Below are 16,786 nucleotides of genomic sequence, written 5' to 3' on the forward strand. Positions count from 1 at the left end.
TTACGAATATGTAAAATATATATTTGTGAACTTTCAGCTCTGTTGTTGATAGATTCACAATACTTAATTGTGTTTTCATTTCTCACACAAGCACATCGATTAACGGAATGTTTCTCAAAACAAAACAAAATAATAAAAAAAAAAAAAACAAAAAAACGACTTTTAATTTGTTTCTCGCTTGATCTACAACAAGAATTCAGATTATTGTTTTGTCTGGGAATGTTGACAATATCTCATTGCGCTTATATTGTAATTAAATAACTTTTAATAACATTTCAGCAGATTCACAGATTCATAATGTCTTAGTTTTGGAACCGTTTATATTTCCGGCTTAAGGCTCCAATCGCATCCGTTTTTATCTTTGTTACTTTCTATTTCTATGGCAATTTCTATCGATTTCTTTGGGATTTGGACCCCGCAGCTGTTTATGCTTCACTGTTGCAAAACTAATACTAATTTATTGTAATTATAGAGATAAAACAAACTTTGCGCTGTTGAGTAAAAGTTTTCCCCCCGGCAGAACCAAATCGACCAAACTGAATCACAAGCAGCTGAAAAGCAAAAGTGTTAAAAACGGGTTTGGAAACTTGAAGAATTTCAGTTTCAATAGTTTCGCTGTTTCGGGACTTTGTTTGCATTTGCTTACACGCTATTGGGGTTTATTAATTATTCATAATTTAAAGACTTAGCATCGGTTAAGCATACTCCAGTTACTACATCTTCAAATTCTCTCTGCGGTTCTGGCAAAGTTGCGAGCTTTTGTTCGACAGTGTCCGCTCTTAATGAGCCAGCACTAATTAGCAGTTGCTCTCGAGTGACTCTTCAGGCGGCCAAAAGTGTTTCTGGCACCTGAGGTGGGCCTTTGTGGCAAAGCAGGAACTCACCTCGTTTGTGATGTAGGCACTGCGCGCTGCCATTTTGTCAATCAGTCAAACAAGTCGAGAACGTTTGTGGCTTCAATATTTTACAACTATCAGAGGGTCGATAACGTCAACTATTGTGAACGTGAAGTGCACATGAACGCGTCTGCGCAGCAACTGACGTTGGGCAGCGCATGCGCTGCTTATATTCAGCACGTAGCACAGTTCTGGAGCTGCAGCTGCCGGAGACAGCTGATCTTGCACAGAGACACACAAAAACACACACAGACACTACACTCAAAGTTTTAGTTGTGTTATACGGCACAGCTGCAGTCGGGCCTCAGTTTGCACATGAAATTGAGCGCAACTGCGACGCCAGCGCAGAGAATTTCTTTATGCCGCTTTCTCAGCGTCAAAGAAAACTGGTTTAACCTGGCCGTTACATGGGGCCAGAGGGGTGGGTGGCGCGAGCGGGTGTTGTCACAACAACTAAAGTGGCTTGGCTGCTTTCAGCGCAATTGGCGTCGACTGGCTGACACACTTACGTGTTTCGATTTAATGAAATCAGATCTATAATTTCTTTATAGCCAACTGAACAACTAAAGCAAAAACATAAAAAAAAAACCATACTTCAGAGCCTGTCTGTATTAATTTCAGTGCCACAAGCGTGCGGGCTGTAAATTGATCTGTAAATCAGTGAAGTTCACTGAACCCGTACCCGTACAGATCAGTTGCTCACCTTACGTCGTATGCTCAAGCTCGGAGACTGACCGAGTTTCGGCGCCCAAACAATGCCAAGCAGTCAATGTCCACCACATGCACACATATCACACACATTGACACATCATATCACAGATAGTCGCAGTCGCATTTTACGCGTGCTCTACTCCATCATTAAGCCCCTGATTGCTGCTGCGGATGAGGTCGAAAAATAATGCCGTTTATACAATATACATATGCAGCGAGGCATTTGCAAAGCCTGTCATCATACCGGAACTACCTTGAACTCGAACGTAGCTGCATATTTAATTATGCGATGCGATAATCGAAGCAGACCCCAAAAAAGGCTGCGGCTGCGGCTAAAAGAAAACAAGCAAAAACTCACTGGGCGTCGACTAGGAGATACCCTGCAACTGAAACACACAGCTATGTCAAGAGCTCTCTCCGTTGTTCTCCTCGATTCCTTTTTGCTGATATCTATTTTGTTTCATTGAACATTGAAAGCTATCGACAGGACGAAATAGACCAATTTTGATCATTTTGCAACACTGACGCTTATGCTGAATATGCTTAAGTGAATTTTATAAAAGCAAAAATATATTAGTATTCCTGTATTTTGCACAACCTGATTATACCCTTCTTTCCAGCCACATATTTCGGGATGGGCTCTAATAAAAAGTGAGGAAAAAAGGTTGAGCACACAAATTTAATTCAATAAGCATAATAAAGGCCGGAAACATTTGAAGGCAGAAAAGCACAAAAAGGGAATCATGTTTATAAATAGGACTTAAAAAACATATTTGCGGAAAAATGCTTAAATTACGGTTATGGCCGTGTTCTTCAATTACGTCATCAAGTTATTAATAAAGCTGAGACGCAGCAGTAAAATTGCAGAGTTTATATCGCCTGGAATCTTAAAGCATAAACTATACGAGTAAATGCAAGGGATATTAATATATTTTCGAGAATTAAGATGAGAAATATATTTGTTAGTCCCAGTAGTTAAGGGGGAAATAAAAGAAAACTATCGAGCAGCTGATGTTAAATTATATTTTTAAAATCTACAATACTGTAATATATTTCTTAGTGTTACACCTGATCTGATTTTTATAAAGATTAAAATCTTTTATCTACAGCATACTGCTTACTTGCACTGTGTCTACGCACTTGTAGTTATTTGGAAGCTTCTAGATAAATGCGGTAAAGTTTTGCACACACAGCTTTTAAACCTTTAACCTCCATTAGCATTATCCCAGACAAACACACAGCTGGATAATGCATTGAACCTGCAATAAAGATGCTGCTCGTAAATCGCAATCCCATTGAACCTGCTTTCGGCTGATGAGTTGTTATTGCAAAGCATTTTCTTTACTCGTGATTCACTTAGCGCGCCCTTTTTTTTATGCAAAGATAAACAAAAATCAAAAGTGCACTCATACGTACACACAGATATAAAGATAAACAGGCTGACGAATAGATCGGACAGACTCTTGAGTTTTTGTTGACAGCTGTTTGCATGTTCTGCTGGTTGCTCAGTCTATACAAAGTATGCCTTTAAGATTGTTGGTAGAAACAAATGGTGATGATTTTAAAAAACATTTTGAAAAATGTACTAATTAATGTACCAAATAAAAATAGGGAAATGGTAAGGAAAAATACTGTGTTATTAGAAAATACTAAAATGTGATAATCATAAAAATACAAATACAGAAAAGTACATAAATAGTTATCTGCACTTAGTCTATTTGCGTAACTAGCAAAAGGGTAACTAAGTGTCGCTGTGCGTTTAAGTCTGATTTTCGCGCATTTGTTTTTTTTCATGTATTTTTGTAAACTGTTTGTTTGCCAATTTTACAAATTGTAAATCAACAGTAGCCGCAGCAACAGCAGCAGCAACTGTTCGACCAACTTAGTTAAAATGCAATCGACAGTTATTGACCCCAAACTTGAACTAGAAACCAAATAACAAAGCGGCATAAAGCGTAAAATTGAATTTGGCCGAACCGGCTGCTGTTGTTTCTTTTGCTCTTTGCTCTTTCTGTTTCTGTTGCTGTCTCTGTCTGTCTGCCGTCTGCTGACAGTGCATAAATTTGTATGCTCAAACAATGGCCGAGCGTTCGTTCAACGGTTTTGCACCTTTGGTCTGGTCACACTTACCAGCATTCCCAGGCAGCATACATACATACATATGTATATTCAAAGGCAACAACAAATGCACAGCGCCTAAGCGCCATGAGCCCCTGACATTGCTCACGGTCAGCTTTTATATTTTATTACCTGTTTTTGCTTTTATTTCATTTACCGCCATACGCTTTTGCCTCTGCCTCTGCCTGCGCCGCTGCCGCTGCCGCTGCCTCTGTTTCGGTGTTTCGTTTATTGTTGTCTTTGGCTTTGGCGTTATTTTCTTTCGCGTTTAATTTTGATTTACTTACAACTTTTTTTTTGTGTTTGTTCTTTTCTCAGCGGCCGCAGAACGTGAACTTTTAGCGGAAAACACGAACTGTAACTCCCAGATAGATCACCCGCTAATCGTTGTCCGAAGCCCTGAACCTGAACTCGAACACGTGCAAGAAACACGGCGCAATTGTTTGAAGATAAATATGATTATGAGCCCAGTTATCTATGCATGTATGTGTGGACATTGTATATAGATTCGGTAGAATATGAAGAGTTCTATTATATCTTATGGTCGGCGGCGTTCTTTGCGGTTTCTTTAGCTTTAACAAGTATCTTTTATAATTTGTTTAGCGATTTTTGTTTTCATTTTCTTCTTCTTGTTGTTGTTGTTTTTTCACATAGTCGTTATTTTAGGTTATTTACATTTCCGACAATTCTTTACTTTAGCTGAAGTAGAAATTCGAGTGTAGAAAACTGCGCCAAGCCCAACAAAAGTTCTACAATTTAAGGTTCAGGTGAGCTCTATTAGCTGGACTTGAAAAATCACATAATAAACAGCAGTAAATTCAATTAACTTTGGCCACTTAAGTGCTGATGCTTAAAGACTTAATTAAGTATCGTTAGTTAAATGAGAAGAAGAAGAAAATGAAGCGAGCTCAATAAAAAGTGAAACTACAATTACACTAAGCCAAGTTTCACAGAGAGAGGGCGGGTCAGTGTATCGTAAATCAAGCACCCATGCACACACCCACATTCATACACACACACACACATGCACACACATGCACCTATATGTTTGCCCTATGGCAGATAGATTGATGCGCAGCGCATGCCGTAATTTGCCGCAAGAGCCGCAGAAATGACAGCCACTTAATACCCAAATAATCAAGGTAATTAATTTGCAATAATTAAATTACACACACACACACACACACACACACACACACAGATACGCTCACACACGGGGTCGCAATATAAAAAAAAAAAACAATTTGTAGGTGCACACAACAGTTAACTGTATGTTCTTGCATTTACTATCTCAGTCAGCCCGTAATTAATGTGCATATTTAAATAAATTCAACCTATAATAAGTAAGAACTTTGCAGTCGGGCATAGCCGACAGCTTAATACTCCTTCACAGTTCAAATTTTTGTTCAAGAGATATTGATTTAAACAATTTACAGTTACATAAATGTTTAGCGGAGCTTATCTATTATCTTCATTTAAAATGTATTATTTCTATCCATAATATATATATATATATATCTGTGGAATATATGTATTAATTTTCGCTAATTGCCAGGCCTTCCATTAGATGTAGCTAACTAATCTAAATACTCTCTAAAACCTTTAATATGTTTCAAGATTGAAGTTGTTCTTATGGTTAGCTAAATGGACACTGTACGGAACCAATATACCCCATTTGCCCAATTTTTCTTTTCCGAAAGAGTATAACAGGTAAGTCTATGCAAAATAAATACTGGGGGAAAAACAAAAGAAGTAATTTGTTGAATGTTAAACATGTGGCACGTGCAATAAAAACCTGTAAAGGTTTTAATAAATTCAATTATGCATACTTTTACTGATATATTATCTGTAATATCGATTAAGCATAAAAAGTGCCCAACGCATCGCCGAGAGTGTTGTTAAGACTCATTAAAGCACAATCAGATGATGTATCTTTAAGGTAAACAGCTCGTTAAGTAAAATCTGCCATAAATAAGAACTGGAGATCATTTTTTTGAATTTTGTAAAATTTATTTAATTTTAATATAATTTTTTATTTATAATCAAGCTAAAACTGAAAACTGTTTTATTTACTTTTTGTTTGCCTCGAGCTAAGACTTGAACTTGAGAGACTTGATTAAGGTTTAAAAATCCTTGAACACGGTTTTAAATAAATGTATTTAGTTACAGTGCTTAAAAGTTTACAACTTTTACAGCAGACCCAACACAAGTAGCTGTCTAACGGTCATTAAAATGTGAATGTGAAGCAAATCATTGTTGGGGAGCGCTCATAAAGTCAACTTCAGGTCTGATCAGAGCCGTTGGCCAGCTTCCGATGGGATTAAGTTAGCTTGTCTGTCAATCATCTCTTGCCAAAGTTGTGTGACTTGTTTAATTGCTTTGCGCTTGGTTAATGAACTTTGTCTAGTATCTGTGCTGGATGCGGATTATGCTTATTATACCAAAGTGTAGCAAGCACTCAGTACTTGTAATTTTGCTTTTTATTGAAATACCCATTCAATATGGGTACGAAGGGTATAAAGGTTACAGAGAGAAGGAGGTCAAGTTGACCCCGTAAACCATATATGTACATACATAATATATTTTATATATTCTTGATAATCACTCGATTCGCTTTAGATTAGTTAAGCTTTTTTTTCATTAGATCATATTCATAACTGAAAAGTAACAGCACTGCTTTCAGCTTAAGTTTTATGTTTCAAAATTTGTATATACTCGGACTATAAGCCCCGATCTTATTCAATAATTCATTTGATATGGTGTGGAGCTAAGGCAAGAATAGGTATGAGCTAATTTGTGAATCCATGCTAAAGAGGCATGTCTTCTAGTCGGACACTCCCGATTGGAGCACTCTTGCTTGTTTCCACTTAATTTGCTGGCACTCTTCGTCATTGCATGTGGATGTAAGTCTCTTCCTAACACTGACTACCCGGCCTGATGGATGACAGCCTAACCAATGTGGGACTCTGATTATTTCCTATTAGCTTAATTGTGCAAAGTGCGCCTGGTGCTCAATTAAAATCAACAAACTAGACAAACAATCCGAAGACGAGTGCTCGGGCCAACAAGTGGAAAACTCCAGTCGGTGCTCGGCACGTGCATACCCAACCAGCCAGTCAGGCAGGCTCTCATGCTAATTTCGAATGGCTCACGTTAAGTTGCCTGACTTTGGAATAATTGTTGCCTAGTTCCCCCAACTGCTATTTCTATGTGGAGTGCACTTCCGACAGTTGCGCTTACGTGACACGGATCACAGTCGCCCGAGCCAAGTGAATGGGCAGCGTCTGAAATGATTGCCCGAGCCAAGTGAATGGGCAGTGTCCAAAATTATTGCCAGTGCTGACGTCTATTCGTTAATCGAGTACATAGCGATAAAATAAATCTGTATAAATTTCGATCAATTGACCAAAGATAAGAAACACCCACACAAACATTCAGTCATAAAAACGGCTACAGCACAGAATTTAAATATGTTTTTGAGAATCATTTGATGAGCTGCGGCCGGCAAATGTTTATAATTATTAACTTTGGGACTGTATAAATAACTGGCCAGTTACTTTGTATCATCTGGCTGGGAGGCTAACAAGAATAAAAAATTAATCATATACTCGCACAATGCTGATATTCATTAATTATTCATATCAGCGTTTGCTTGGCCCCTTGCGCCCGCTTACGTAACTGACAAGCACGTCATTAATTAGAATTTCAAAGCGCTCTACAAACATCTTCCAGTGAACCACCTGGCAGAGAAGCTGGCAGAGGAGCTGGCTCAACAAAAGCAAAAGTTTTCGCATTTTTAAATATATGTATATAATAAATAAAAATATGACTCGAACTTCATTCAGAGACCCAGAGTCGGGCACATATACATACATATATACATATAGACATCCGACTACAGATGGAGAGATACAAAAATTCTGTTAGAGTACAAAACGAAACATTATTCTAGCCTCCATGATCTCACTGTGTACACATTTCGGGAAACCGGCTTATCAGTTGCGAAGATACTTAAACAAATTGTATCTAAAGGAATTCAGCGTTGGGTAAGACTTTCAGATCATAGCAGGTACAGTGCCTCCCAATGTACTACAATATACTATATAAACACCGCGAGTTATCAGAAACTTGTTTGCATTTTGTTGCATAAGGTTCTGAGCTCGCATTTCAATGGTTAGCCTTATGATAATTGACGCTTAACTTGTAAAGTGTATAGTACATTTTATTTTTAATTAAACCTGAACCTGACCTTAGCCAACTGTAAAATGTTTGGGTCTGTAGCAAAGTATCAATCAACTAGCTATACTATATTATTAAATTAAGCCGAACAATTTTAATTGTAAGCACTTTGCTTTAGCCCAAGTTGGATTCGCTTGCCTACCTTATCCAGCTGACTGCGTCTCTCGATCATGTTCGGCGTCTGTTTGTACAAAGTATCAATGGGGGGTTTTTTTTTTTAATTTAATTGGGTTCTTAGGGTTGTTCACAGAACTTCACTTTATTGACTTGACTAATTTCCGCTTAAATGCGTAACTTCTCGCTGCCTTTGCTCTGAGGTCTGTCAAACAGATGATGCGAGCCGAAATTCCATCCCACAACGCACACACACAGAACACGCACAGGCGACCGTCTCGTTTTGTATGAAATTCGCAACTGAGTACTCAAGAGCCTCTTACAGATACTCAAATAAGTCTGGGGCCCCGCCAAAGCCGGCAACAGAAGCGAACGCGCGCGCGCGCAGCTGCTCTCTCTCACTGGTCGCTTGGCGGGTTTTCGATTTCAGTTTCGGTTTCGGTTTGGGTTTCGGTCTCCGTCTCCGTCTCGGCGCCGCATCCAACGTGTTTATTATGCGGTGCGGTGCGGTGCGGCAGGCGGCAGTGCGATTCGCGCGGCTTCCCGCGCTCAGCGTATCTCAGCTGTTTCGCACACGTATCCATGAGATACTTGAGCATTGCGCCTGCGTAGTTGGCTCTGCTGTTGCGTATTCGCAACTATTTCGCGCTGTGTAAGCGATTGAGGGGCTTAGACATGAGGTGTTTCACAGTGTGACCAAAAAAACGAATGAGCTAGTCGGCTGGCAGATACCCTGTACTTAACTCGATGATACCCTGATTCCCCAGTGTGTGCAAAATGTGTTCTCTGAGGTGCTTACATTTTTTAATTTGATACTTAAATATGACTTCTATATATTTATATATAAGCTAGCTATCATTAAACTGAAATATTCTGGATCAGTATACTGTACGCTGACCTATGTATACAAAATCGGTGGACGTTGGTCTTAAAAGTTCTGAAAATTGATTCCTATTGATTTCGTAGAAATGCAAAGCGATATCAATTAAATAAAGCTTCCGAGAATTGCGCCTTCAAATAGACAGAAAGTCTGTCTTTTATGGCTTGATGGTTTGGCATGGCTTGATCGATATTCTTGCTGATCGGGAATATATTGGGTCGAAGATGCCGTCTTCTGCCTGTTAAAGGGTATAGGCCATAAAAAGCAACAGCAACTGCTTTAGCTACAGAAATAACCACGCATGGCTGCGCGCCTGACATGCTGATTAGCTGGCGTTGCCCGGCTGACATTTAACGATTTACGTTTGCCGATTGCCAGTTGCCCTGACCGAATAATGTGTTTGCTGTAGCGCACATTGATGGTGCGGCCATTGACTGGCTAACGACAATGTTACTTTCTTTTCCGCATATGCGGCAATAAAGTGGCTTTTGGGCCATGGTGCAACATAGTGCAAACTGCATATTAGGCCAACAATTATCAACTTTCACTGGCCAGCCAGTCATGCGCAAATTTTCACACCGCAACGATAAATAGTGAACTTGTTTACGTGCTTAACTCCAAACAGAAACGAGCGAGCGCATTTTACGAGCATTTACTGACCGGCGGCTGACTCATCAGGCTGTGCACACACCGAGCAACTGCATCACACATACGCCGCGTGTGACGCGTTGCAAGCTGTAAATATTTGCGAATATACATAGTTTACCTGTTTGCAAATGGTTCACGCTTGGCTTGTTTGCCACAGTAGTTAGTCGATGATTGTTCTTTTTTTTTTGGTTTTTAGATTTCGGTTGGCTTGCATTAATAATAAATTGTATTTTTATTGAACTGCGCACTGGTCTAGAAACTTTGCTGAACTGGCAGAGGCATCCCGAAGCGTGTTGTTATTTATTGCACAGCATTGCACAGTCAAAAACTATTTGAATTTATTTAGGTCATTTGCATGGCGATTTGTCTTAATTGTGTGGCCATTAAAACACAGCCAAGCCAAAGCGATTTAGAGCATAACCAGATATTGATAAATCTGGCGAAACAAATGTTATGGTCGCAGCTGATTAAAGTCAACTTCAATTTGTTTGCGAGGCCAACTCAAATCAAATTTGAGTTTATTTCAAGACATCCTGCATAATCAATGACTCCCTCTCCCCACTCCTCTCTCTCTGTGTGTGCGTGTGTGTGCGTGTGCAAGGACAATAATTGTTTGAAAGCGTACGTGATACTATTTTGGGGCAAAGGCCTACGCCGGAATGGTATGAATAAACGAATGATTTCTAGGCAACCAAATTGCTAAAAGCAGATGAATGCCTTGCTGTCCGCAGATTGAGTATGCGGCACATGCCGAGGTGCGTCCAGAGTTTGCGACAACGTGCACACGTGTACACATTTGCCAACTGAATTATTGTCACTTGTGTCTGTGTGTTAGCCACAATCAACATGGCATTACGAGTGGAATGGGTCAGATGGAATGGCGGGCTGCACTCCGGCCAGCTGTGCGACGATAAGCACACAATCTCCAAGATGTGACCACTACAGCACAAATAGTTCAATTTGGCACAAGCGGAAATTGTGCCAAGAGATTCGTCTTGCGCATTGTTGCCAAATCAGCTAAAGCTATAGCTAAATTTGGCTATCTGACGTCGGATGGTTGTCGGATGAAAGCCTGCAATGCCACCTTTTTTGTTTTTAAACTGCCGCAGCTACTTTTACTTTTCATAGCTATCTCGTGAAATATTTGATAGTCAATATAATAATTAACACTTTTTTTGCCATTAAAATTATGTAAGTTTGTCTACAAAAATATACAAAAATAGCAGAAAGACAGTATTATTTGACGTATTGCAAAATTATATTGGATGCATTGCCCAAACCAGCTCGTTAATTGGAAGGATTTAGAGAAAAAATTCTCAAAGGGAGGCAGCTCTTTTCCTTTATATATGCGCAAGAGGGATACTCACGGGAAAGATAGCTCAATTCCGTTCCCAAATATAAATTTACTATCCCGTACAGATTGTTCTTCATCAAATTTATCCTGCCGGTGCCGACTTTTCTTTCAATACGTTCTTTTACTTTATATTTATAAATAAAAGCGGAAGTTGGTAACATTTTGAAAAATACAGATACACACCTACATTAAGTACTAAAGGTAATGATTTTTTTTGAAAAATGCGGGGAATCCGGTTAGACTTTTCAGATAGAAAATAAATATCGCGACCTGCTGGAATTTCGGGATTATCAAAAAATCTTGCTAATCCCGGATTGTTTTACAGTTCTCGTTCCGCCCATCCCGCAACTATTTGCGCTTTCCGTTCCCGTTGCCCTTTCCCGTTCCGTTCATCTTCTCGCACCGATCCCACCTCTGAGCCCAAATGCTTGCTAATCTAGTTTAGCTTTTTCTAAAGCTACATTCCATTAAAGAAGGCAACACTGGTCACAAGTGGTCCAACTGTTGCCAAAGATGCCGATAAGCTGCGAGCTATCAGAGTTTACATATCTTTATATATATATACATATACAGAGTTCATTCAAAAGTTGAGTCTGGCTTGTTGCACGCCTCACACGGTTATTATTATTGCCATTTTTTGCGGCACGCAATTTTTATAATTTCCGCCAATGACCTTAGCACAACAGCATCATCAGCAACAATGCGACAACAACAACAACAACAACAACATCAACAGCCGCTGGCTACGTGTAGTTGTGGTTTAGTGGTTTTGTCGAAATCTCTGCAATTGTCAGCAGATGCAGGGGAGGCGGGGGCGGTTGGGAAGGGCTTCAATGCCAATGGCACTGCATTGGCAGCAGCGCAAGGTACAGCATATAAAATGTAATATGCAATAAGCCAAATTAGCAGCATCTAATTTTCAATGCTTTTCAACTTGTGCCTGAATAATTTTTGGCCAAGCAGCGGAGCATTCAATTTTCCATATCACACACAGCACGACTCCATAACAATATATCATCAAATGAAGGTATGAAATTCATATACGTATTTGCCAAAAATGTATAATTAGAATTCCAAAGAACAATATTAATTGGTTAGAATTAAGCGACTGGTATCTGGGGTATTTCCAAATTTGTGAATATTATTAATTAAATTATCAACCAAAATGATAGCTTTTTTTTTGTATTTTAAATTTTTAAATTGTTCATATAACTAAGAAACATTAATTGTAATGAGCTAGAGGGAGTCGGAGACTTAAGCTTTAAAATTCATTTTTAACTGAATTTAAAGCAATTGTATGTGTTGTTATTATTACCTGAAGTATTTTAGTTATCAAAGAGATCTTTAATATATCACCAAACCAGATATGTATGTCTGCAAAGCTTTTCTCTGTTTTATATACACAAGAAAATGGGCCTTGAGAAGAACTTTAAAGGACTTTGAGGGTACCATATTTACAATAATTTTGACGAAGACTAATGTTGCCAGATTTAGATGCCAAGTTGATCTACAGGCCAAAACATGAACAAAGAGCAGAACATCATGGAAATTATATGAGTTTTGACCGAGTTATTGGAGTGGGAAATTTTGACCTATGTCTACATACGATATTTGAGGAAACAATTTTCACATGAGGAAAAACCATTTTTTATATATTGATTATCAATTACAAGTTTTAATATTAAAAAAATTAGATATATGTTTTTTATTGAAGGTACAAAATTAGGCTTGAATATGCCGCTTTCACAACAGAGAGTTCAAGTGTAAATTGGAAGCCCTCTCTGAGCATCTGTAAGTTATTTGATTATTCTCGTAATATTCATATTCATTAATGACAGATAAACTATTCGATTTGTTAAGCAGACCTTATTAAGTCTACAAATCGTGCTGCCTAGTACTTGTAAATATGGCTGCGTGTGCTCAGTCGGAGTGGTCGGGGCACTCGGCTAGTTAATGCTTTGAGCTTTGAGCTTTGAGCGACATCTGTTGGTGACATTTAATGATCGCGAAATTGCTTTTAAATTACTCGCCTGCCGACATTCAAGTAATTTAGCGTAATTTTGACAGATGCTTATCTATTTTGGGGTGCGCAAAGTTATAATTTAGTCGTGGCTTGAATCGGCAATGGCATCAGTGTCAAGGTCAATGGATTAGGGGCGAGTATTGGGATTCATTGAAAGGCTCAAAGCGCTTTAATAGTATTTTATAGAATTATGAGGTAGCATATTTTTTCATGAATTCAATTGATTAAATAACAACAGCATTCGAAAGCATTTTATTTTTTGCATGTAGCTAAAAAATTGTTGCCATTTCGATGCCAGTTCGTGAAAATGGCACAATAAAACGAACAATACTTTACGGTTCATATGGGAATTTACCTTATGCGATGCGTTCAATCGTGCACAGTCCAAATCCACCCACACACACACACACACAGACAAACTCCTGATGCCACAATACGCAAATAGAGCAATACAAATCGATATAGAAATGTAAAGCATTTTATCCAGCATTGATTAGCTACAATTCAATCTAGATGTGGATTGGTGAATGACAGCAAGCATTCAGATTGAATGATGCATATTGTCTCGAAATTTTGCACCACTTTGAACTGATTGTGTGTAAAAACTTAACGAGGCATTGGACAGGACACAGGGTATGCGAGACGAAATCAAATATTATTCAGACTTTATTGTGTGTGTGATCTGCAGGCATTTATTTATTGTGATTCGCATTGCCAACACAATTTAATGCCTATTATATTTTCAATTTATATTTTCATTTAATGTGGGCTATTTTTTCGTTCTCTCAGCAATAGTGTAGACATTATTTCTTTGGGCTACGTCGGTATATGGAAACTATTATGACTGCAATCTTACCAATCAGAATGGCTCGAATTACTTTGGAATAACTCGAATAGTTCGCCTGCTTCACAGTCTAATGCTCATACATATATGTTTACCATAGTAGAAAGCGCTTGCTCAGAACTGAAGCATTCTTATTTATTCCTTAAAATATTTTTAAATAGTTACTCACCTTAAAGTCACATACACACGTCATGCCATCTATCAGTAGCTGGAGGCAGCCTTTTATGTTATATATGCACATTCCTAAAAGAACAAAAGAAGTGAAGGGAAAGTTAAAGTAAGAGCGATGTAAAGAGAGGGTAGCATAAGATAGAGGGAGTAATATAAAGCATAAGAGTTAAAAGGAAAGAAACAAATTTATAAGGCATACTTAAATTCATGAGAATCGCATACTAAGGCGCTTCTCAAAATTTTTTTTATTATCTTGGAAATTTTCACCTCAGTAGCTCGAGCAATCAAAAAATGTGATGTGATAGGCATAAGGGAACATGCATTTCTACATACAAACAATGACACGCATACATACATGAACAGATATATGCAAACGAATGAGAGAATATGGCGGAGAACGTCTTTATTGAAATTTTACTCTTAAAATATGAGTTCGTTGTAGACCACAAAAAGTAAAAAATGTTGCATACATCAGTATTCCGCACATTTTGGGAACTTGGGAGTAAAACACATATTCTATATATTTTATGCCGAGCTTTGCAAATAAGTTTAAGGTCGTACAAACTCAACCTGCCAACTTTGCTCGTTCAGGCGTTGACCTATAGGGAGGGAGGAGGGGCTACATTTCTGCTGTGTTTATGCATACTCCAATCAGCACACCTTGCAGCTGGTCCGAACATTTTGGACTTAATCAATCTTAGTTCTTGTTTTTGTGGTGGCCATGCATTTGTGTTGCATACTTTCAGGCGGTCGCATTTTTGTTTGCGCAATCAAAAAAATTCAAAAGTTACTTCTATACCGAATACAGCGTCATGGCATAAGCATGTTTATGGGCTTGCAAATCAAGGGGCGGCTCTAAGTGTTGGGCGGTGGCGATGTTTGAAAATGTCACGCCTCATTTAACTGGAAATCGCATGAAAACGCGTTAAAAACACATTAAATCACACGTTATCAATTACATGTGTGTGTGTGTGTGTGTGTGTGTGTGTGTGTGTGTGTGTGTGTATGTATCCCGTAGGCCGACATGCGTAGCTATTGCTATCAGCTTGACAATACGTTAAATCCGTGTAAGCCAGAGAGCACAGCTGCGACCGCCGCGGGATGAATCTTCATCATCAACATAAAAGGCTGTCAACGCCGGCAACGCATTTGAAATTTCAATTGTAACGTTTGCCTTACGCAAATCCGCCAGTTTCATTGAGGCGTGCAACCGCGCGTCAGCCACGCCTCCACACTCACAACAATTCTGGCCGCTTGGCTCATTCAGGGCGTGGCACGTGCAATAATTGGCCCGCGTGGCAGCGGCAACGCCGCGTATACTCAACGTATTTGTAATGTAAAGGAGGTCAACGCGGGTGGCAAAAGCGTGCGTTTATTTATTTTTGTTGTTGTTGTATACTTTGTCGTATTAGTTATTGACATTTGCATATGCTTGGAGCTACGTTTATTGTTTTCCTTTCTTTTTTTGGGCCATTTTTACATGTGATTAAAGTCAATTGCAGGCGGGTTATAATCAGCACATTTAATCAGAAGGAAATTTATTGCAATCGTTTAACTGAACATTGTGTAAATCTGCAAAGTTTTTCTGAAAAACAGGCAGGCGGAAGATAAAAGTCCTTAAATGTGGGCGTAATTATGTTTGTCGCACGCCCGCCCATGCCAGTAAAAGTAAGCCGCTGCCAAAGCCAAAGTTGACATTCACTTGCCACAAGACCGGCTGTATGTGTGTGTGTGGGGCAAGTTGTCTGCGCCTTCAAGTCAAACTAATTCCGACCTATGGCGCTGACTCGACTCTCTCATGCAAAATTGAGTTTGTTATGCGCCAAGGCACAAATAACACTCATTAGCCATAATGAGTTATACTCGTCGTTCGGACTACATTTAGTTGGCTCTTTAGCGGCCATTATGCGGATGGTGTTTTGCTTTTTATGGCCGGGGCCGCAAGCCCGAATCCGATGCTGGTGCACGTTAAGTTTTGCAGCTATTAATAAACGGCCATTGGACGCCTCGGGCATACGCTTTAAATAGAGCCCAGTTGATGCGGTTGGAGAGCGTCGGGCTGTGGGCGGCATCACCGCAAATTGTTTGACATTTGGCACTCGCTGTCAAGCCTTTCACTTTGCCTCCTGTTATTGTCACTTGCCAGCAGCAGTTTCAGTTATTTTTGCCAAAGTTTTCCGTCACAGCAGCAGCATCAGCAGCAGGACGAACTTTTGTTGTTAATTCGCTCAAGTTTCTGGCAAGTATTTACGTGCCCCTCCAGAACATTCATTTGCCAGAGACAGAGTCTGAGACTGAGACTGCAACAGCGCCTGCCTGACTGCGTTGGAGAGCTGGCAGACGAGCCAGCCGCATAACCAGGCAGCCGATTACAAGTACCCGGAAAGTTTAACATGTTAATGGCATAGTTTAGGCAAATGTTTTCACTGGCGCAACCCAAAAACACATGCCAAGCCCGTTAAGGAAAATCCGTATACGTATATTTTCTATGTATTTGGCGGGCCAAGAAAACAAATACACACACATATTCACCCTCACATTTTCCCACAGAAATTAAGTTTCACTCGCCACATTGAGATCCCAGCCGCATAATGTGCCATTGCCATCGCCAACGGCTACGTTAAGTGACTTTCTTATGTTGCTTGTAAAATTTCTAGCTTTATATGAGCCTCTGCATATGTGTACGAGCATGTCTGTGTGTGTGTGTGCATAGCATACGTAAATGCCAAAGATTTTGCAGACTATGAAAGCCTGTAATTTAGTTGAGTACATTTCTGTGCGCCGACGC

General features: G+C 39.4%; 1 protein-coding gene across 3 annotated transcripts in view; it reads right to left on the reverse strand.

Moving 5' to 3' along the window:
• The window catches only part of LOC115760947, a 132,467-nt gene that overhangs the window by 5,882 nt on the left and 109,799 nt on the right, over nt 1-16,786 (reverse strand). The window contains exon 3 of one of the 3 annotated variants that reach the window (XM_030702529.1): nt 13,997-14,070. In XM_030702529.1, the coding sequence (XP_030558389.1) occupies nt 13,997-14,068 (72 nt within the window). In that variant the 5' untranslated portion in view covers nt 14,069-14,070. Of the gene's footprint in view, nt 1-884; nt 1,006-8,106; nt 8,345-13,996; nt 14,071-16,786 lie in introns of those variants that run through there. The other 2 variants (XM_030702531.1, XM_030702530.1) reach the window with 2 other exon arrangements.

Source organism: Drosophila novamexicana, unplaced genomic scaffold, assembly GCF_003285875.2.
Source record: "Drosophila novamexicana strain 15010-1031.04,08,12 unplaced genomic scaffold, DnovRS2.1 tig00000462-arrow-pilon, whole genome shotgun sequence".
Taxonomy (NCBI): domain Eukaryota; kingdom Metazoa; phylum Arthropoda; class Insecta; order Diptera; family Drosophilidae; genus Drosophila; species Drosophila novamexicana.